This window comes from Macaca mulatta, chromosome 6, assembly GCF_049350105.2.
Source record: "Macaca mulatta isolate MMU2019108-1 chromosome 6, T2T-MMU8v2.0, whole genome shotgun sequence".
Taxonomy (NCBI): Eukaryota; Metazoa; Chordata; class Mammalia; order Primates; family Cercopithecidae; genus Macaca; species Macaca mulatta.
This window is the reverse complement of record NC_133411.1, coordinates 44,678,385-44,701,577: the sequence shown is the minus strand read 5'-3', so window position 1 is coordinate 44,701,577 and position 23,193 is coordinate 44,678,385. Positions and strand designations below refer to the sequence as shown.

General features: G+C 35.9%; 2 protein-coding genes and 1 long non-coding RNA gene across 8 annotated transcripts in view; 2 read left to right on the top strand and 1 right to left on the bottom strand.

The window, feature by feature from the left end:
• The window catches only part of C6H5orf34 (chromosome 6 C5orf34 homolog), a 25,273-nt gene extending 4,885 nt beyond the window's left edge, over window positions 1-20,388 (top strand). For 2 of the 6 annotated variants that reach the window (XM_078003867.1, XM_078003863.1), the window contains 11 exons: window positions 253-342; window positions 2,238-2,881; window positions 4,869-4,964; window positions 6,141-6,264; window positions 12,121-12,212; window positions 13,105-13,174; window positions 13,822-13,992; window positions 14,403-14,497; window positions 15,988-16,086; window positions 19,149-19,189; window positions 19,980-20,388. In XM_078003867.1, coding sequence (XP_077859993.1) covers window positions 2,295-2,881; window positions 4,869-4,964; window positions 6,141-6,264; window positions 12,121-12,212; window positions 13,105-13,174; window positions 13,822-13,992; window positions 14,403-14,497; window positions 15,988-16,086; window positions 19,149-19,189; window positions 19,980-20,173 — 1,569 coding nt within the window. In that variant the 5' untranslated portion in view covers window positions 253-342; window positions 2,238-2,294 and the 3' untranslated portion in view covers window positions 20,174-20,388. 6 annotated transcript variants of the gene reach the window in all.
• On the bottom strand, window positions 20,303-23,193 carry LOC144341406 (uncharacterized). The gene is made up of 2 exons (XR_013418325.1): window positions 23,100-23,193; window positions 20,303-22,938 (listed from the first exon to the last, which is right to left on the bottom strand). It is a non-coding gene; the product is annotated as an uncharacterized LOC144341406 (long non-coding RNA).
• The window catches only part of TMEM267 (transmembrane protein 267), a 43,597-nt gene continuing 41,471 nt past the window's right edge, over window positions 21,068-23,193 (top strand). The window contains exon 1 of the mRNA XM_078004730.1: window positions 21,068-22,819. The gene's annotated coding sequence lies outside the window, so the exon portion shown is untranslated. The remainder of the gene's footprint in view (window positions 22,820-23,193) is intronic.

Sequence of the window (23,193 nt, the reverse complement as noted above, 5' to 3'; positions counted from 1 at the left end):
TCTAGCTATGTTGCACAAGCTGGTCTCACACTCCTGGCCTCAAGTAATCCTCCCATCTCGGCCTCCCAGTGTGCCAGGATTACAGGTGTGAACCACCATGCCTGGCCAGAACTACTCTTTGAATACCAAAATACTGTTGACGTGGCTAGAATATGAAAAGTAATTAGTATCATAGATTATACTGTACTGTCATTTTTAATTGATTTTCAAATCATTTTACATTAAGGTTACATTTTATATTTCTTTTCATAGGAGCAACTACAGCGAGCCCTAGATTTTCGAAACTCTTCAGCTACTTACCCTTTTTTATCTGAAACCATCATACCTTCTGAAAGAAAAAAGGTGATTTTTTTAACTTCATTTTTGTTAGTATTATTTGAGGACAAGTAACTAGAAACAGGTAATTTAATGTTTAGCCTTTTTTTCTTTTTCAGGACACTTGGGGATACATTTTTATAAAACATTGAAGTTACATAGTTTATCCCCTTGCCATTTTCTTTGTATCCAAGGATTATAATCAGAATCTTTTAGATTAGTGACTTTTTCATTCTCAGAGGTCTCAAAATTAAGAAATTATGTGACCATTTTCAGTAACAGTGTGGTATTTGTTAATGTATGGTAGAGATCTGTAACTATGGGTATGACCTTTATTATTTTGCTTATATAGTATTTTATTTGGATTTTTAGGAATAATAATAACAACTGTAATTTACTGAGGGTTTACTATGTCCATTAATAATGAATAATACTGGAAATATTTAATAACACCATACTGATCAAAATGGATGTCCATCCAATCAAAACAGGTATATTGCCTAGATGGCAGCTTTTTTTTATAGACAAGGAAATTATGTCTCAGAGAGTTTACCTAATTTGTCTATGGCAGTTTTCTAAGTGGCAAAGTCAGGATTTGAACCTAGTCTATCTGACTCTGTAAACTCTGTTTCTCAACTACTTTCTGCTGTCTTTCTATGCTGTCAAGATGCTGGCCTCCCGACTGAGTCATTTTATATTGTCTTGTGGCAAAGGAGCCATAAAAAATTATAAGTTGTAACTTAGTCTAGAAGGGTAATTTTCCATTGTGTCTTTTGAGTCACTTTATTCACTGAAACTGCCTAGCTTGTTGCTGATGCTGCAGCAGGATTATTAGATAGTCTAATTCTAAAAGAGGACTTTGATGACTGGATCCTTACAAACCAGCTTTGCTGCCAATAAATACAGCAATTTTAGTGTCCTAACATTGTACACATAGATAGCATGGTAAATTTAGGAAACTTTCTTGACAATAGTTTGTGTAAATGTAAGGTTTTACATAAATGGAATTGAAATGCTAAATGCTTGGCAAAATTAATTCAGTAAAAAACTCTCATGCAGTATCTACTGTTTATATCTTATATGAAAAGACACAACCAACATTGTTACTTGTTATGAGTCTGTTATTAGTCAGGATCAATTCTTCTTTGAGTAATTAAACTTTTTTAAAGTTTCCTCTAAGCCTTCTGAAATTTATTTTAGTGTATGGTGTGCCAGGTACTACCAAGGATGGGTACTTTATAAATGTTGCCTTATTTAGTCCATGCAATAACCCTGCAAGACAGAATTCCCCAAATGCTGTTCAGTAATTCCAGTACTAGTTTAAATAATTTTCTCTTTTCCCTCTTGCTCTGAAAAACTTATGTTATTGCATATAACATTTTAAGATATGATTGAGTTTGTTTTTGAATTTTCTGAGTTGTTCTGTCAATAATTTTTATGCTAGTCCCATACCATTTAAGCTATGGTTGCTTTTTTTTAATTTCTTTTATTTAAAACTTAAACATTTTTAGCTAACATTGCTTTTAAATATAATATATCATAGTGCTGGTCTTCCCTTATTTCTAGTTTTTTTCAGAGTAAACTTTTGCAGGGTGAGGGGAGGGGTACAAATCTGTTTATCTCTAGTTCATTGTACATTTAAAACCAAAATACATTTAACACTAAATATGATCATTTCTCTCATTTTGTGTCTGTGTGTTTTACATCTCTTTTTTTTAAGGGAGATAATCTTAACAATATCAAATATTCTCTGGAAAATCATATATAGGCTGAGATCTGGCCCTCCATTTTTTCATTCTCTCTAGATAGTAAAAGACAAATATTTAAGAGCTTTCTTACACAATACTTAAATATCAAATGTATGGAAAAATTGGACTGTTAACAGAAAATACTCACCATCTCTTTTTCCCCCCTCATTTCAGCATATCTTCATTGACATCACAGAAGTGAGATGGCCCAGTCTTGGTACAGACGGTACCATGATATGTATGGAGAGTGGCATTGTGAAGATAACGTCTTTAGATGGTCATGCATACCTGTGCCTGCCCAGATCTCAGCATGAATTTACAGTACATTTTTTGTGTAAAGTTAGCCAGAAGTCAGACTCATCTGCAGGGTTGTCAGAAACAAATAATAAAGCCCCAAAAGATAAACTAGAAAAAGCTGGCAAAATCTGTATACATGGAAATTTATCAGGACAGAGACTGAAGAATAAAGAAAATGAGCTTCATTGCCAGATCATGAAATCCAAAGAAACTTTAAAGAAGATGAATTGTGTAAATGGAACTGAAGGGAGGGAAGAGCTGCCTTTGGCTGGTACAAAGCACACATGTGTATACACATGGGTCAAGCAGTGCTGGTCTGTGGCTGCCTGTCCAGAGGAATGGAAATATCCTTTGTCTTTAGCACTTCATTTTCATAAGAAAATCAACAATATGTCTAAAATTGATGCACATATAACTCAGAGTAGATGTTTAACTTCTGATATTTCAGAGGAAAGAGGAAAAGTGGTTTCTGTTCTTCCCAGGGCCCTGCCACTCAGCTGTCCAGTTCCACACCTGCACAGGTAATGCAATAATGGCTATTAGTCATGAAGCTTTTATCAGAACCAGTCTTTACCTGGATAATTTTATCTGATACCATTCATAAGGAAAGTTTATCTCATCCAAAATTTTGCTTTTAACTGATAGTAAATAATTTCCCTAGCAAATGTGTTGCTTATGTTTCTTACTCTGTGTCCATGCATTGAGTGTAGAAGGCTGACTCTACATTAGATACTATGCTAAGTCCATGACTGCAGAGATGACTAAGACACAGTCCCTGCTTTATAGCAACTTAAAATCTAGTGGAGGTCACTGTACCTAAAAAGATTATTAAAGTATGCTAAATGATGGGACAGGAGTCCGCACAGGGCTCTGTGGGCCCAGGGGAGCACCTGCTGCTGCTCACTGGAGCCCGTGACCTTGCTTGCTGGAGTGTGGATCTGACACAGTTCTTTTGTCCATACCTAGCTTCAGACGCTACCCCTCTCTTTGGTTCACTGACTATAAATATGTTATTTTCAAAATGGGTACACATGGAGCAGCTTCTGTAAGGCTAAGTATAAAACTTTTACCTCCACTAAGGATTGTAGATTTGTAACATCAACTTTGCATAAATAGTGCAGTAATAATGATAATAACTAACACTTCCAAAACACTTATGTGCCAGGTACTGTTGGACTTTACCCGTTTGATTCTCAAAGCAACCCCGTGAAGTTAAAAGACGTATCATCCCTATATGTAGAGGAACTTGAGACACAGAAATGTTAAATAACTTGAGGAAAGGTACACAGCTAGTACTTGTAAAATTGAGATTTGATCCCAGGCAATATCTGAGTATACATTTGTTATTTAAAACAAAAATATGGGAATGACTGTTAGGCTTGTCATGATTATCTGGTTAAAATGAGAAAAGTATTATGAGTACACATCAAAAGGGAATTATGCTTCAAAAGTAATGATTTTTCAATAACTTATCACTATGTTTAGGTTGAAATCTATGATCCTTCACATAGCTTACCAGGTCTTTTGTGATCTGGTCCCTTCCTATATCTGTAATCCTCAACTCTTTCACTACTCTTGCCCTTGCTTTCTCTATTCTTGCTAAGCTGGACTTCAGCAATCCCTAAAATGCTTGCTCAAGCACTCTCTGACCACTGCACCTACTCTTTACTCTGCAGGAGCACTCTCCCTTTCTCTCTCTCAACTGTCTAACTTGTGCTCATTTCCAGGTTTCAGCTAAAACCTAACTTCTTTAGAGTGGTTTTCCTGAAGACCCTAAACAAGTTAAGTCTTATATAATTCCATAGCATACAGTACTTGCCTTTTCTTTATACTCAATGTTTATTATTTAACGTCCCTGCTGAGGGCAGGGACCATGTCTCCTTTTTTTGGTTGTTATATCCACAGTGTGTATAGCACAGTGCTTGGCCCACCACAGATATTTTAGTAATTTTTTTTATTTATTTTTTGAGATGGAGTCTCACTCTGTCGCCCAGGCTGGCACGATATTGGCTCACTGCAACCTCCACCTCCCAGGTTCAAGCGATTCTTCTGCCCCAGCCTTTTGAGTAGCTGGGATTACAGGCGCATGCTACCACGCCTCACTAATTTTTGTATTTTTAGTGGAGACGGGGTTTCACCATGTTGGTCAGGCTGATCTCGAACTCCTAACCTCGTGATCTGCCCGCCTCGGCCTCCCAAAGTGCTGGGGTTACAGGCATGAGCCACCATGCCTAGGGAATCCAGGCTAAATTGTAAATGTTAGTTAAAGTGTTAATTTATGTAATTGTGCTGAGATTCAATAATAAGATTATTGAAAATACTGAAAAAACATGGAAAAAGAAGACTTGCTTTTACATTTCATTAATATACCTTCATATTAATTTTTATTCTTTGATATAGCGAGTTAAACAAGAAATTAATCCTGTTACAGTAGCACCATTTTCTTGACTTCTAAAGGCAATTATATTGAGCAACCAGAAGTAATAGCTTGTATTTTATCCTTCACAGGTGGAATTTTTGGGATTCACTTTTACAGAGACAATCCAATGAATATTCCTATCCTGAACAAGTAAAAATGGTTTGGTACAAAGGTGTTACATATAGGTAAGGCACCGATGTTGGCTCCTGTGTTGGAGTTAGAGCTGTTTATTGATGTCAGAGAGAAGATTGGACTCGCCTTATAGATAGACTCTCAGAAGAGGACACAGTTCTGCTGGGCCAACTGTGCTCCTATGTTTGATCCTGAGTTTTACAGGTCTCAAAACTAATGTTATTAGTGCACATGAGGGTCTTGTGACTCACTCACGTTAACCATTTTTATAAGACTTATGTGGTACCTCCAAAGCCAATGAGGGATCGGTTTGCTAGTGAATGTAACATTCATATCAGTTATTTAGGATACCCCTTCCAAGCACTGGAGGATCAAGTTGTTTGAAATAGTCAAAACAGAATTGCTTGAGCATGGAATTAGAGAAGGTAGATCACCTAAGGGAGATTTTTAGCCTTCATTCACAAAGCAAATGCTCATTGAGTGGCCACTCTGTGCCAGCACTGTTCCACTGAATTATCTCTACCCCACAACAAAGGACACCCTTCTAGTGACTAGAATACTAGTGTTAGCCAGATTGAGAGTTTCACTTCCATGAATAATGCTAGAAGAGCACTGCTAAATTTTTGGAGAGAGAGGGGGCTCTCCTTTTCTATGTGAAGACCTAGACCTATTCCTTCCAACAACATTCTAACATATATGTTAATAAAATTAACTTGGATTAAGTTTCTATATGTTATATACCCAGTACCTTGATTTTACCTGGCTGCTCCAGGTATAGCCACCTTTTCTTAGGGATAGCCCCTTATACAGATGGCTAATCTTATCCATAAAGTATTGATTCCACTAGTTTCATTAATCTATTTATTTTCAGGCTCTGGAAAGGTTGTATTTAACTCCTATGCAATAGACTTTGCTTTGGTGACCCTTATATGCCAGCCTTGTGATTAGCAGTGGGGATATCAAGAAGATGATAAGACAAAATGCCTGAATTCTAGAAGCTCTTAGTTTAGTTATTGAAACAAATGCATAAACCAATTCTATTTATCTTTCTGTGAAAAAGTTAACTTAGCTGGTTGGGTTCAGAATATGAAATTATCTGCTTCATTGGACAGGGAAAAAGACTGTGCTTCTTTGCTTAGATTTTGTTGTTTCTGTTTTTTGATGGCTATCTTCATGCATGTTTTAATCTCAAGTGGAAAAAAATTTTAATGGTTATTTCTGTTTCTTAGACTTACCCATCAAAATATGAACTCAATAGAGATTTATCCTGGAGATGGATCTGTTTTCAAATCAGAAGGGGCTTATTTTGGGAAATATTTTACATATTATTCCATTCAAGAAGGATCAGAAGAGGTAAGCCAACAAGGAACTCAACTCAAGAAGAGTTTTGCTGTATAGCTCTTTCTAAATAATTCCAAATATGTATGGGAAATTTGGTCATTATATAACATTGCTTCCTACTCCCCAGTCAATATAATCTTACTGCAAGCATTGGTACAGTAATTATTAACCACCTTATTTTTACTGTACTACTTTGAATTAATATTTGTACATTAAAAAGCAAAAGCACATTCTTTTTCCCCACCATGTAATTGTGTATTTTAAGCACCTCTTAACTTCTAAATCTTCATGTACAACTAGACAGTTGAACAAGATTGTTCTCTGTTGCTGAAAACAGTGAAACATAATATGATATAATTACCAGATCATAGTCTTAATAATGTCAGTATTTTGTTAATGAGTTTTAATTTACTTATTGCCACTTAGATATTTGACATCCACCCTTGCATAGCAATCACTATAGTATCACACTACTTTGCATGCTAGAACAAAATAAGTGTTTTCTGTCTTCATTACAGAGTGGAGTATTTAAATACTAATCAGATTATTAGAATCCCTAGGGAGTAGAGTTAAAAATTGAGACTTTTTTAAACTATGGAAATTTCAAACATATATAAAAGTAGACAAATATAATGGACCTCTATGTACCCATGACCCATCTTGTTCATTTATACTTCCTGCTGCTCCCTCCACTCCCTGTTTATTTTTAAGTAAATCCCAACCAAATATTGTTTTATTCATAAATACTTTAGTATATATTGGAACAGATTCCTAACTCTAGGGGGCCTATCTCTAGGAAAGTATTTAGTAAATAAATATTAATTGAACAGTAACTCTTTGGCAGGCACTCCAGTAAGCATTGACAAAGATGAAGATGAAGAAGAGTTCCTGCCCTCAAGAGTTCACAGTCTTGTGTTCAGTTAGAGAAGCAAACAAGCAAATGAGATACAAGTGTGCCCAGTAACATGTATACATATATATGTGTATATGTGTGTGTATATAGTACATCAGACAATCAAGTGAGCAAGCAAACAGAGTAGGTATGCATAGTCACATTGCTGACTGCTGTGTATCAAGGGGTTTGCAAAATTGCAAGATAAGAGGAGTGTATCTTCCTGGAGCTTCAATTCTACTCAAAGCTGTTGCGAGAGGGGGTGATAATTTTTATACTGAAGCAAATATATCGAGTAGAAGCGTGAGCTTTTGGGTTAAAATGCGTTTGTGGTGGACTGCCTTGGGCTTCACTCTCCAACCTCTGTGTGCAACACATTCACCCTTCTCTGTCTGCTTTAGTGCAAAGATTTAGAAACAATTGACCCTCTTTTGGGGATAAAGTTGTTTGCTCCTTACTTTAACCCAGACTCCAAAATAAATTTCAGATGAATTAAAGAGCTAAATGTAAGAAACCAAACTTTGTAAGTGTTAGAAGAAAATATAGAAGAACAATGTTTAAAATCTCTGGGTAAAGGAGATTCTTTTTAAGTAGAATACAGAAAACCAGAAGGCGTAAAAGAAAAGTTTGACAAGCTTGAAATCTTCAAACTTATGTTAAATTATAAATATTTAGGCCAGACACAATGGCTTATGCCTGTAATCACAGCATTTTGAGAGAACAAGGTTGGTGGATCACATGAGGCCAGAAGTTCGAGACAAGCCCAGCCAACATGGCAAAACTTCGTCTCTACTAAGAATACAAAAATTAGCTGGGCATGGTGGTGCATGTGTGTAATCCCAGCTACTTGTGAAAGTGAGGCATGAGAATCGCTTGAACCTGGGAAGCGGAGGTTGCAGTGAGCCAGGATCACACCACCGCACTCCAGCCTAGGAGACAGAGCAAGACTCTGTCTCAAAAAAATTTTTTTAATTAAAAAAAAAATTTAGAATTTCTGTTAAAAAGATAAGCAAAGACCTGGAAGATATTCCACACTAAATCAGTAATAGACCAAAAAAACCCAAAATATCCTAATAGAAAAATGGGCAAAGGGTAAAAATGGATTTAGCCATAGAAAAGATAATGTAAATTAAAAAGTCATAATATTTGAAAACATATTCAACTTTACTACTTGCATCAGGGAGATGCAAAAAATCAATGACATACATTTTTCCCTTACCAAATTGTCAATAACTAAAAAGACTGATGGCATCTTCTGCTGGGAAGGGTGTGGGAAAAGGGGTGCTTTCATAGTGTTGGTTGGAGTGTTAATTGGTTCAGCTTTCTTAAAGGACAATTTGATAACATCAAATGAAACTGATGAGAAATTCTGCTTCTCAGTATCTAGCCTAGAAAAATATTTGCACATGTGTTCAAAGAAGCATGGCAAAGGGTGTGTACTGTGGCATTATTTGTAGCAACAAAAAATCAGAAGCAACCTAAATAAATGTTCATTAATAGGGAAATGGTGAAGTGTTATTATCAAATTATGGGAATGGTGTGTAGTAGTTGAAAAGAATGAGGTAGATGTTGATGCATAGAGTAATAGATTCTGGAAGATCTCAAAGATATTGTTGAGTGAATAAAGAAACTTGCGTTAGAAAACGTACAATGATATCTTTTGTGTAAAGAACAAAAAATAAACCCCATACCTGTATAGTACTTTCTGTAATACACATGCACAAGCACAAGAAAGGATCCTGGGCAAATACACACTGAAGTAGCTACCTTTGGGAAGGATTGTGGGATTTTGTGAGGGAGGAGAAGTCTGAGAGGACTCAATTTTCATACTTTTTGAACTTTTTTTTTAACAAAAATGTAATTTATTATTTATTGTGTAATTAAAAATTGAAATAGGAAAGATTGACAAGTACTCACAGTGTAAGTACTTCCATAGAGACAAGAACTTGGTGCTTTGGGACCACATAAGAAAGGGCACCTGACCCAGTGTTTGAGGCTCCAGAAACAACTCCTGAAGGAAGACTTGGCTAAGCTAGGATCTATAATTCCAAAGGAGGAGTTGTACAAAAGACAGATGGAGGTAGGAGGAGCATATAGCTAAGGGAACAATTTACTTTCTCAACTCTTTGCATGGCTGGCTTCTTGTCACTCAGATTTCTATCTAAATGTCATCTCCTCACAGAGGCTTTTCCTGACTATTCAAATTAAAGAAGCTACCCAAGACACTCCCTATCATGACATCCTCATCTTTTTTCTTCAAAGCCCTGAATATTGGGTGACATTTTCTTAATGATGTATGTTCATTGTCGGCCACACTAGAGTTAAGCCCTGTCTTATTCAACACATTATTATTGCTGGTTCTTAGAACAGTTTATAAATGGCACCGAACTGGACAAAAGAGCCTGGGGCAAGTGTGGAGTGTTGAAGGAAGTGAAAATGTTGTAGTTTGGTAGGCCAACACATAGATGGGATGCTAGGGGAAATGTCCACAGAAGAAGCCAGATTACTAAGATAGCCAGCTCATAACTGGAGCATAAGAAACCTCACTGCATTTGGGGAACCACTGAAGGATTTCAAGTAGGGAAGTGACATCAGATTTTTGTTCGATTATTTCAGAGGAAGATGAACTGGGTGGGAAAGAGGTAAAACTTGAAGCTGTAGAACCAGTCAGAAGACATGTATAATAGTTCAAGTGAAAGCAAGGCAGTGGTAGGGAAAATGGAAAGAAATATTAAGGAGACAGAACTGATTGCTGACTGGACACTGAGGATGAGGAAGGAGTTGAAAGCGATGCCAAATTATTAATAAACCAGTGAATGGTGGTGCAATTTTTGGTGTGAAACCAAAATTTTTATCAAATCTAAATTTTTTTGATGATGGCTTTTTTTTCTTTTGAGCCTGCCATGAGATGTCAGGTAAAGAAGGATTTGAGATTATTAAAATTCAACTATGTCTCAACCCCACCTGCCTAATAGATTATAAGACACTCTTAATTGTAAGATGGATCCAGATTTCAGAGAGGTTAAATTGTGAAAAATAAACATTTTAGAGTTGATGAAATAGATGGAAATAAGAACCCAGAGGGAACTCAATATCCAGTAGAGAAAGACATAAATAATTAAAATGTGGTATTCTGAGTGCCTCCCATGTGCTAAGCACTCTGCTAATAAATGACGATAATACAGACATGAGCAAAACAGACACAGCCCCTTCCTTCATGGAGCTGTATTCTAACAGAGAAAACAGACATTAAGTAAAAAACTATTAAACTGAAGTTGTAATTAAGACCAAGAGGCAGGATTAGAGGGAACTGTGCTTGTGGACATAACTAGGGGATTTCTTCTAGTCTATGGGACCTCTGCAATGGCTTCCCTGAGACGGAAGGAAAAACAGGTGTTAGCCAGGCAAACGGAGGCGAGGGAGGAGGGAACTGAGTTCTAGGTAGAGGGAACAACGTGATAAATGACATACCAAAGGTAAATACAGTATAGAGAAAGTGAAAGTGCAAATTTTGAAATAACACTAATTCTAGTTTTAACATAGTGATGTTGAGTTGTCTGTTTTGATAGCCAAAAGAGAAGCCCAATAGAGATTTAGATAGATAAAAGGACAGAGACTTTTGTTTGGAACATATTATATGCTAAATTCTGTCCCAGGAACTTTATATGTATATTATATCATTAATCCTCAGATAAATCTGGATGGTAGGCAGTATCCCCATTTCACAGGCTGGAGGCACTGAGGCTTATAAAAGGTTGTATAGCCTGCCCATCATTATAGTTGGTAAAAGGCAAACCTGTGATTTGAATCCACATTTGTCTGACTTTGAAGCCCATCTTCTTCCCCTAATGGTAAAGAGTATGAGCTGCACTCTTTGGTGGTTTAAATCAGATCTCTACTGTTTCTTAGCCTTCAGTCTCAGTTTTCTCATCTGAAACAAGCATTAATAGTTATCTCAGAATTATTTTAAGAAACAAAGGAGATAATCCATGTAAAGTGAGTAGGATAGTGCCTAGCACATAGCATCTGCTCCACAAATGTTAGCTGTTGCTATTATGATATTTTATGTGAACACAGCTTTGGACCCTTTTAGGATTATCTAAAAAGAAATCAACAAGTTGAAAGAGAAGGCTGGAGACGGAGTCCTGGAAAACACTAGCAAGTCTGAGGAAGAGGAAATTCAGAAAGAATTTTAAAATAACAATTTTTTTTCTAATTTCAATAACCTCAGCCTGTAAATAATTTTTTCTTCCATAAACTATAGCAATAGTTCTTCCATTAATGTAGCAAAATGGTATATTCATTAAATTAAAGTAGTTTTTTTTTAATCTATATAGCCATTTCTTTTTGTCTTAAGGGAAAGGAGTGGCTCATGATAAATTTCCTGCTAATGTGTAGGAAAATTAGTTTGGTTACCATATTAATGTAAATATAAACTAATATTTAAATTGCATAATAAGTTATAAGTTGCTAGAATTTAATTTTTGGGCTAGGCATAGTGGCTCATGCCTGTAATCTCAGCACTTTGGGATCCCTTGAGCTCAAGAGTTTGAGACTCATCTGGATAATATAGAAAGACCTCACGTCTACAAAAAACTTAAAAAATTAGCCCAGCATGGTGGCATGTGCCTGTGGTCCCAGCTACTCGGGAGGCTGAGGTGGGAAGGCTTCTTGAGCCACAGAGGCTACAGTGAGCTGTAATCGCACCATGGTACTCCAGCCTGGGCAACAGAGTAAGACCCTGTCTCAAAAATAAATAAAATAAAATAATAACTTTCAAATGAATAGGAGCAATTCTATATTTTTAAAAAATGGGAAAATGAAAAAGCATCATAAAATACCATGGTTTTATGGGCTTCAGTTTGTTAAAATAACTACTCATCACTATTGTAAAAACATATTTCAAGGAAAAACAGCTAAGTAATAAAGGCAAAAATTTATTATTAATGAAATTTTTCATTTTAACTAATTTTCAGAGAGAAGAGAAAACTTACTCAGTAAATAACCTTCCTCCAGATAGACCAGGAAGTCCATTCTCTGTTGGTTCTCTAATTAAACAGGCAACAAGGTAAGTTCTTCCCATTCAATTGAATCAAATGTTATGTGTCTAAATATCTTGGCACATTTTCTTGTGATTAAGGATGAGATTAAGAATTGGCAGGTACAATGGAAATATATGCCTTCGGTAAAATTTGTCAACTTTTTTGGTGTCATAACTTATAAAATAAGATAATTTTTATGTCATTTATTAAGAGTACTTCCGGCTTTGTAATTTAAATACGGAGAAATATCCATATATAGTGAGCAAGTGCTGAGAGGAAGTAAGTGCTCTTTCTCTGCATAAGTGTGGCATCATTATTGTTCCTTGAAATCAAGTTGGAGATTTGATGATATATTTAATATGTTTATACTTCTTTATTATCTTCAGAGTAATAGATTTCTGAGAGTATGATAAAGCATAGATTGGTTCTTTGGTTCATGTTTTTAAAATTCTCTCAATCTGTGACACCCAGAAGAATGCAAGTGGACTGTTGTATTGTTTCTTTTTATAAATTTATGTACGAGCAATTTCCAAAATAGATTTGAAGAAGCATATTCTATAATATGATTTCCTAGGGATAGTTGATTCACATCCCTACCATTTTTAGGCTATGTGAAACTTTCCAGGTGGTGTGAATCTATCACCTCTTAAAAAGGAGTTCCTGAAAATTCTGTCCATTAAATCATTTCATTGCTAAAAATTAGAGGAATAGCCTTAAGTAGGTAAGATTATCACAAAGGGAAGCAAAAGTAGTTCCCTTCTAGGGTCTTAAGGATTTCTTGAGAAAAAAGAGTTCCCAACACATTTCAGTGGAAATGATTTACGGATCATCTAAAATGTTGTATGGCAGTGAAAATGGGTTGCTAGAAATGGAAAATGTCATTTGCAAATGTTTAAGTAGTAGTTTTCGTGTTCACAGAATTCTTCAACACTGTGTGAAGATGAGACTTTCTTTAAGCCATAACTATCGTATATGCTGCTGGAAAATGGTATGTTAAAATTATTTTAAAAGCAAGATATTTTTAAATTGTTTTATTGTTTGTATCCATACTTCTGAGTTCAAACAGCTTTCCTCTAAGTTATGTGAGAAATTCTTTGTAACATTAATGTTGGTTTATTCAGAAAAATACCTACCTAGTAGACAAACACTGAAAGTTCAGGCTTTAATGTTACAGTTTTATTGTATATGGTTTGTTTTTGTTTTTCATGAAGAGGAAAGGATAGGAGAACTGACTGGATTTGAAGTATGTAAAAATCATTATAAACCATGATATTATAGTGTTCTATATTTTCATAACTGTAAAAATAAATTCCTTAATGCTGATTTGGAGGAAGTGATTCTCAGACTTTGATTTCTGTATATATATTTAATTACAAATCTATAAGCTCCTAATTTTTGTCTATATTGGATGTAAAGTTCAGAGCAGAACAGTGACTTTACAAAGATATTAGAACTGAATCTGCTTGAAAAAAATACTGTTTTTGGTATTCACTTTTGGAAAAGTTAAAATATAAGGATTTTATAATATTCGACTTCTGAATAAGTACCCGAAATTGCCTCAGAGTCATTAATATTCATTTAAATCTTGTTCTTAGATAACTCTATTTCCTGCTATTTTTATTTACTTGGTTTTAGGTACCTGGGATAAATGATAGCAATATACTGCCTTTGGTTTTGAAAGAGTCACTCATACCCAGCGTGGGAAGATTTCTTGCCTACTCTGATGACAAAGTACATGCTATCTTTTTAGATGGCATTACTCTAACCCTAAATTGGAATTTCAGCTCTCCTATTGAGAAGAGACAAGTGGGTATACTTCAGACTGAAATCTAGTTTTTACTGGTTATCTGTGGAAAAGAGAACAAAGAAAATAAAGTACCACACTATTTCAGTTCATTTTTTGAAGTATAAAATCTGTCAAGAAGCTTTACTGATCTCTTTGGATTTCCTAGCAAATATCAGAATGACTTGACAAATAGTCAGTTTTCTAAAGATAACTGATTATAGAGAAAGGGATTAGTATTTTCATTTGTTTTGATAATTACCTATATGAGTGGTGGTTAAATAACACCCATATCTCATGTAAACAACATTTAAATTACTGCATCTTTAATGATTCCTCTACTTATTTCTTTAAGTTAATGAAGTTAGAATAGGTTGGTTGTGTTTTTGTTTTCAGTTCTAAAATGATAAAACTTATCTTTCCACTTCTTAAGGTAAATCAAGGTCTTAACTTGGGTTGGTGTAAGTTAACTTTTCCTGATGGACAAGATCAGTTAATTCAAATTGAACACCCTGAACCATATGAAAGGTACTGAAAAGCAATTTTTAAAATTATTTTTACATTTTACTTTTAACTAACAGAGAAGAAGCAATAAACATTATTTAAATGTTATATATATTTTTAGTTTTTCCATGTGGATAATAATGAAGGCATTTCAGTCATTTCAGAGTTGAGAGTTGTACTTGTGTTTAGTGTAACTAAATAGATCAAGTCAGCTTTTCTTTTTTTTTTTTTTTTGAGACAGAGTTTTGCTCTTGTGGCCCGGGCTAGAGTACAATAGCACAATCTTGGCTCACCGCAACCTCCGCCTCCTGGGTTCAAGCGATTCTTCTGCCTCTGCCTCCTGAGTAGCTGGGATCACAGCTATGTGCCACCATGCCTGGCTAATTTTTGTATTTTTAGTAGAAATGGGGTTTCTCCATGTTGGTCAGGCTTGTCTTGAACTCCCGACCTCAGGTAATCTGCCCGCCTTGGCCTCCCAAAGTGCTGGGATTACAGGCATGAGCCACCATGCCCAGCTTTCAAGTCAGCTTTAATCATTTCATTTGTATTCAAGTAACTTTTCCAAATGAAATGTGTTGTAGACATACTGATTTGCTGTGGAGGTTAGATATGGTCAGCTGTGTTAACAATTAACTAATCCTCTAACCAATTTGAAATAAGGTTTGCAACCACAAATAACTAAAATTGTGTATATTTCTATAAAGTGGATAAAATTACCCAATGATTACTCTTAAAATGGGGAAGATTCTTCAGCTTTTTATGAATTTTTTTTTCTTTTGGTTTATCTGTTAGTTACAGTGTAATTCTACTTGTGATAGTCTTGACATTTTAGTGATTCTACTTGAGAATATTCACAAAAGAATTGTTTTTTATTACCTCTTGAATGTATTTTTCTGTTGGGTTTTATTGTGTTTCAGTCTAAGTGCTTATTCATTGCTATTAATGATTTGCTTCAAAAAAGATAGTTTCTTTAGCAAACATTTCTGTTGATTCAGCCAATCATTTCAGATCATTCATTTTATTAAACTTGATACTTGTTTTAGATACCTAGTAAGTTATATATAATTATACATATGCGTACAAGCATATGTGTGTACGCATTAGCGGGCATTTTTTGGTTTAAATTTTAGTAAGCAAATGCTCAGTCATATCATGTGTCGACATTTTTTGATAAAACTTAAACACATTTTACTTTGAAAAACTAAAAGAATTAGAACATTTAAAATTGAACTTTAAATGAAATCCAAATATCACCTTTATTTTGATTCTTAAATGTCATTTTTATTAATCAAAAATATAAGTTAATCATTTTCTTCTTGATGAATAATGGAAAAAACTTGGCTTTTCTATGACCAGTGAAAAGTATTTTGTGAATTGCCCAGTAAATGCTTCACTTTAACATTTTTTCTTTATCCTTTTTTCCCAAATTGTCTTAATGATTTTACATTTGTTTATAACTTTATAATGTATTCAAGTTCATTTTTCAAGTATTCCTTTTAATGTATTCACTTTAGATATGTGACAACAGTAACATCATGGTGCAGGAGACTGTTCCAGACTAGTCCCAGGGAGATGCCCACTCATTCGTCATCTTCTGTTCTCCAAGAAAATTGGTATTTTTATTTTAAACTTAATCTGTTTAGAAGAGCCAATACTTTAAAAAAATTAAAGTGTCAAATGGTAAATTGAGACTTTTTTCAGACTAGTCCCAGAGAAATACCCACTCATTTGTCATCGTCTGTTCTCCAAGAAAATTGGTATTTTTCTTTGAAGCTGAATCTGTTTAGAAGACCTAATACTTTTAAAAAATTAAAATTGTCAAATGGTAAACTGGGAGTTTTTTCCCCAAAAAATTTTTCTTAGTTTTGAATATGTTTAACTCCTAAAGTATTTTTGATAGCCTAAGCTTGAAAATAATTTATTTCTAATCAGACTTCTAATTTATTACATTTCATCATATTCTATTTTACCCAAAGGTAAGAAAACCTTTCTTTGAAAACTTAACATGAAAATGAGTGGCTCTTTTTATGTGACAAATTCATCCTGAAAACTTCATGGAAAAGTTTAAAGGGGATTCTTAAATTTTTAGTAATGTTAAAGGAAATAAAAGGTTTAATAACATAAGCTTTCAGAAAAAATTGATTTTTAAATAATTTCTGTCATATTAGTTACTTCCCCCAAATTAACTGGCCGATCAAATAAAGCAAGTATTTTAGTCCCTCCTATGTGCTTTTCAGTGTGCAGGGTACTAGAACTGGGCTTCATAGGAACTTTTTGTGAAAATATAAGATAGAAAATATAGGAAGAAAGGTCATTAGAAGATTAGTGTCACTGAGAGTCTAACCTGAATATATTGGAAGACAGGGATATCAGGAAAAATTTAGGAAGCTTTTTAAGTAAGTTTTGTGAGGTGACCTAACATAGTGTAGTGAAACAAAACGTAAACATTAAGCCTATTTTTGTTACCTTTTCCTAAGTCATTTCTTAGAACAAATCAAATCATATCAGTAAGTGTTATTTGAATATCTCAGGTATCTAAGGATCCAGCTTTGCAGATCCCTCATCCTTTAGCTGTAGCCTGTTTGGAAGCAGAAAAGGTGCTAAAGTAACTAGCAAAAAAACCAGTTGTGATGGAAGGAAAATTGTACTTGTCTATAAAACTGGTCCCTTCGCCATTGCTTAGCTCGCAGTTTGTAAAATATCATCAGCCTTTTTATATGAAAGCTGAGAAGAGGCTGTCAATACACATTAAAAACTGCAAGTAGAGATTGGTGATAGCAGCTAAAGATGAAAGCAACTAGGAACAGCAGAGGTAAGATAAAGAAATTGAGGAGTAGCTCCATTCCCCTTATAAAGCCTTGGGTATCTCCACTTTGGTTTTTCTTATCAAAGAGGGTAGCTTGAAGGAAGAAACAAGATTGTACAATAAAAAGCTACCTAAGTTGTATTCTAGTATTTTTTTTCCACCACACCCTCCATTATTAGCTTATTAATTCAACTTTTTAGTCAACAAATAGTACATGTTTCATAAAAAGTTCATTATGTGAGCAACAACATTAAAGGTTGTATTGTTTCTTACACCCAGAAAAATGTGTCTTGGGTTTTAAAAAAAAAGATATTTTGCAATAATGAACAATCAGCTGACTGTTGGAGTAAGTTGTATCCAAGTTCTTTGCCACAGATGTTTAAAATTATGAAATACTTCTTTTCATTCTCCATCCATAGGCTGGAGTACAAGGGAAAAGAGTACAAGCTGACAAGGAGTTGCATGTGATCTGTTGTAGTAAAACCAATAAAGCAGACAAGTCACACACCCTACTATGAACTGTGAAGATTTTTCTAGTGACTTGAATATTTTAGACTAATGTCTTCATTAATTTTGCAGAGAGCTAGTCAAGTTACAGTTTGTAGTTGTATGCCGTTGCTAATATTTCATTCTAACTCGATAAGAAAAAGGATAAAGAGGCCAGGCGCGGTGGCTCACGCCTGTAATCCCAGCACTTTGGGAGGCCGAGGCGGGCAGATCATGAGGTTAGGAGATCGAGACCATCCTGGCTAACACAGTGAAACCCCGTCTCTACTAAAAATAAAAAAAAATTAGCTGGGCATGGTGGCAGGTGCCTGTAGTCCCAGCTACTCAGGAGGCTGAGGCAGGAGAATGGCGTGAACCCAGAAGGCGGAGCTTGCATTAGCCGGGCATGGTGGCAGGCGCCTGTAGTCCCAGCTACTCAGGAGGCTGAGGCAGGAGAATGGCGTGAATCTGGGAGGCAGAGCTTGCAGTGAGCTGAGATCTCACCACTGCACTCCAGCCTGGGTGACAGAGCGAGACTCCATCTCAAAAAAAAAGAAAAAAAGAAAAAGGATAAGGAACACACACTGAGGAGTTCCGCTGGAGATGTATATATTTGCCTTCTACTCCATACCAGTTGCCCAACTATCATTCCATAGAACATGGTAAGAACTAATGTTCATCATGTTAACCCTCGGTGCTTAAAAAAAACAATGAAATAAGTAGGTAGTCTACTCCAGAAGGAATTTAATTAAAAATGGTTGTTTTGACACATAATTCAACTATTTAAAAACTTGGATCTCCCATATGATCCATTCCCAGAGAGTTCCATATAAACGAGGTATTAATATATGCACAAGTACAGAAAAATAAAAAATCCTTTCTTCTGAGAGAAACAATCTAGGTAGGAAAAGCAGGAAGTTAAATAGTTCAAGAGAAGAGATTACAAATAAGTATGTGATTAATTAATATGCTATAGGAATTCAGGGAAGGAGAAAGCACTTCTTTCACAGAAGGAATGGGATTTTAATAGGTTTTTAAAGTTTGAGTAAACTTTAGGGAGGAAAGTAGAGTATATGGTAGGTTAGTACTAAGAAGTAGCAGGAAGGCCCATTATCTTCAAACGTCAATATTTGATTATAAATTCCTTGAAGTGGATTTACAAGGGGTAGACTTTTATTCACTTAGCTTTAAAGGCACTCAGTAAGTATCAGTTGAGTCAAGTTGATTTGTTGCTAAATAAAGGTAACATAAAGAATTCTTCTGTGTTCTTCCGTTTAAAATTCTAACCTTTATGAAAAAAAAAAAAGTCAGGTATGCTTATTTGAAATATCATGAATACAAAGGAATCAGACAACTGAATGAATTTTTTTTTTCCTTGGACAGGTCTGTTGCTTCTGAACTTGAAAAGATACAGAAGTTTAACTGTATCCTTTAAACAGAATGCACTGTCCTACATAATTACTCTCTTTCGTTCTAGGCTTAATTCATGACTTCAGTACTTTGTGAATATTAATCTATACTTAATATATTGCTAACCTTTATTGAGTAAGCAAATACTTAAGATTGTAATTTAAGATGGATCTTGTCCATAGAAGGTATAGCATGTTAACATTTATACTTTTCTTGAGTTTAAATTGGATAAAGAACAGTTAATTAGGGTTAAGGTCTCCTTTGGAAACTTTTTCACTTACATAATTATAAAATTATAGCTGTATAAGACCTCTTTTTTTTAAATGAAATATTTCGTTCTGTACATTCTCACCCAATTCATCTAAATTTGTTTTCTCTTGTGATTTTGCTCTAATCTTATTCAAATAAGTTCTGTAGTGAACAGGTTTTTCACTCTAAATCTTTTAAAATTAAAAATAGACACTACACAGATTCCTTATAATCCTATCATCCTACTCTTTAATTCCCATATCATTTCTTCATTTAAAGAAATGTTACTGAGATTTTCATTATTTCCTCCTTACCACCAAACCTCCACCCAAACACACACATACACACTCTGTTCTCTTTCCCCCTCCTTTAGACTCTAACTAGTTTCTTCATTTACAAGGAGCAGACTTGATAAGCCTTGCAGTTCTAACTCTATTATGAATCCAAGAGGTCTTCCAGCTGAGAAATATTCAATATGAAGGCTATGCTTTCTGAATATAAAGATATTTATATAATGAAACATGTGGGGAAAACTCCCTTAACTAAGCAACTTAGTGCTACTAGAGAATAGTGGTATCCTAAACCAGATTTCTAACAAGAAAAATGAACAGCCTTCTGATCATTATAAACCGGGATCTTCAGAAACCTTGCTAGGAGAAGTTAATGAAAACAGAGTATCAATAGCATTGAAAAAAACCTCTGAAATCCTTCACGATATTGACTGTCTTCTATCAAACTCTAAAAAATGAAAAATGGAATTATTACAACATATTATTAAAAGTTTTAAGGATGTTGTTTCAAGTGACTGGTATAAAATTACTAGTAAGCCAAGATATTGTACGTATTACCCCTACACAATGATTGTGAAAGAACTGACATTTAACTTTGAAGGTATTTTTATTTAATTTGTACATTTTTAAAATATGTATTTGTATTTTATTAATAAATAACTATCTTGAAGTTTTGAACTGTTTCACATTTAATTCTTATTTCAGATTTATGAGAAAAAAATTTGTAAAGTTATAAAGTTGTTGCTGTTTTTATCTTGTGGAGCATTCACTATTAATCTTCCGGTTTGTTCATTTTGTTTGTTTTTATTGTTGACATATGGTCTTGCTCTGTCACCCACGCTGCAATGCAGTCGTGCAATCATAGCTCACTGCAGCCTTGAACTTGTGGGCTCATGGGATTTTCCCACCTCAGCCTCCCGAGTAGCTGGAACCACAGACATGCACCACCACACCTGGCTAATTTTTAAAAATAATCTTTGTAGAGACGGGAATCTCCCTATCTTGCCCAGGCTGGTCTTGAACTCATGGCTTCAAACTATCCTACCTCCATTTCCCAAAATGACAGGATTACAGGTGTGAGCCACTGCACCCGGCCTCTTTTTTTTAATATGCAGAATTGTGCATTTTTTCACTTGCTATTTGGTCCCTTTACTCCAAGTATTTTTCAATAGAGCTATGAGACAAGAACCAGATCTGAAAAAAAAGGAGACAAGCAACATTGTAAACTAAAAATCAGGCACTTTGGCAAAGACTGTATCTAAACTGTCTCATGAACCAGATACTTTCTTTTGAACACAGGAAAAGATTTATGCTATAAAGTGTTTAACAGAAATGAGCTCACCAAAAGTGCTATTATAAGCTTGTCTATTAGGAAAGAACAAAACCACATCTGTAAAGACGTCAAGATTACACCAAACACAACCAGAAATGTTCTAATTTTCTGATTTGTATAAAAGACCTGGCTTTTCAAATGAAAGGGAAGCAGTAACAGAGAAAACGAGAAAAATGGGGAGAAGAGTGTAGATCAGGAATGATAATCTCACTAAGTTAAAGGGGCACAATGCCTTTTTTTTAGTTCCTCTGACACTGGATTCCTTCACATTTCAATTCTGAAGTACCATTTCCTCATAAGGGCCTCCCATACTACCTGACTAAAGTTAGCGTCTCCCAAGTCTATTATATCACCCCACTTACTTCCTTTACAGTACTTATTACAATCTGTCTACCTTGTTTCCTTATGGCTCACACCCTCCACTAGAACTTGAGTTCCATAGTCATTCTGTGGCACACTGAGAACACTGTATAAATTAATCAGTAAGCTGGGCACAGTGGCTCACGCCTGTAATCCCAACACTTTGAGAAGCCAGGGAGGGGGTATCACTTGAGCCCAGGACTTCAACACCAGGCTGGGCAACATAAGCGAGATGCCTATCTCTACAAAAAACTTAATTACCTTCACGATGGCATGTGCCTGTGGTCCCACCTACTCCAAAGGCTGAGGCTGGAGAATCCCTTGAGCCCAGGAGGTCAGGGCTGCAGTAAGCTATGATTGCACCACTGCACTCCAGCCTGGGTGACAGAGGGAGACCCTATCTCAAAAAAAAAAAAAAAAAAAGAAATGAATAAGCATCTACAGGCAGTAGACTGACTACAGAGAAAAGAACTATTATTACATTGTCTGGGTTTGCATGAAGCCATCTACGTTGTTCCTTGATAGCTCCGTAAGGCCTAGATTATAAGACTTGTACCACACTGCCAAAAGGGTAATGCCAAATTACTGCATTCAGAAAGAGAAAATTTGTCCTTAACATGGCTAAAAGCACTCAAAATTGTAAATACATTTGCTGAGAAATACTTTAAATTCTCATTTAAGTTATGTGGGGGTTAAAATGTGTTTAATTTTCCCTGTCAGTTGGGTCTTTTACATTGGCTAAGAACCAAGAGTGTGACAAGAAATGAGTTCTATGATTGAGAAACTCTTGAGATTCTGGGGATGGCCTAGGAGTTTGCTTTGAGATTGAAGTTTATTTTCTATGGTCAACTATATAATTACGATGATACCACCCCTTGCTTTCCATCTGACACTTGGTTTGAGAAACTGTAAGTAGGAAAGGGAAAGAAGAATGTCCCTCCTTGGGCCTCTTCTTTTGGACCCGTGCTTCCTAGAGTCAAACGTCAAGCTGGTATTTCCTTGCTGCTAAGAGAGCAACCACTACTCTGAGGCAGAGACGGGATGGGACCTAGCCAAAGTCCCAGTAAACAAACTGTATCTTGTAAGCGCGATTTAATCAGGGTCAAACTACTCTGGACTTGCTTTTTCGACTTCTAAGGATTTAGTAGTCATGATTAAGTGTTCTAGTCACGCTACTGCGGTCTACAAACAGTAGCCCCACAACATCCGCCCGCATCGTGGCAACGAATTATCAAGAAATCCCCAAGGGGGCGGTGAGGCGCTACCGAGGAGCGGCCGGTCAGCCAGGTCGCGAGGTCCCAGTCTGGTGAAAAGCTCCGTTGCCCACCCTGAGGGGTTCGCGGAAGGAAGTTGGCAGTATCGCTGCACCTTCGAGACGCGACGGCCGAGGCTCCTAGCTCAAGCTTCTGACAGTAAGGCCTGTATGCCTTGCATTCGGGGAGGCCACTTCTCAGTCACCAGCTTTCTGGCCACCACTTGGGTGCGTCGTAGGGATGTCGGCAGCTACGTTTGCCGCACGGCTCCGACTAAACTGAAAAACGAATCCTCAAGTTTGACAAAAGTAAACTAAGAAGGCACTTTCCTCCTCTCACCCTGACGTCCCAAAAGTTTCCTTTTTAGGGGTCAGGGCCTACGGTGGGCGAGGAGAAACGAGGTATCTACCCACTGCACCAAACAGTACTCGTACGTCACCTCCTTTCGACTTGGAGCGGGCCAGTATCCCGGCGTCCTCTCGGCTGACGCTGCGGTCTGAAGCCACTCTGGCCTGCAGCCGACGTCTCTATGG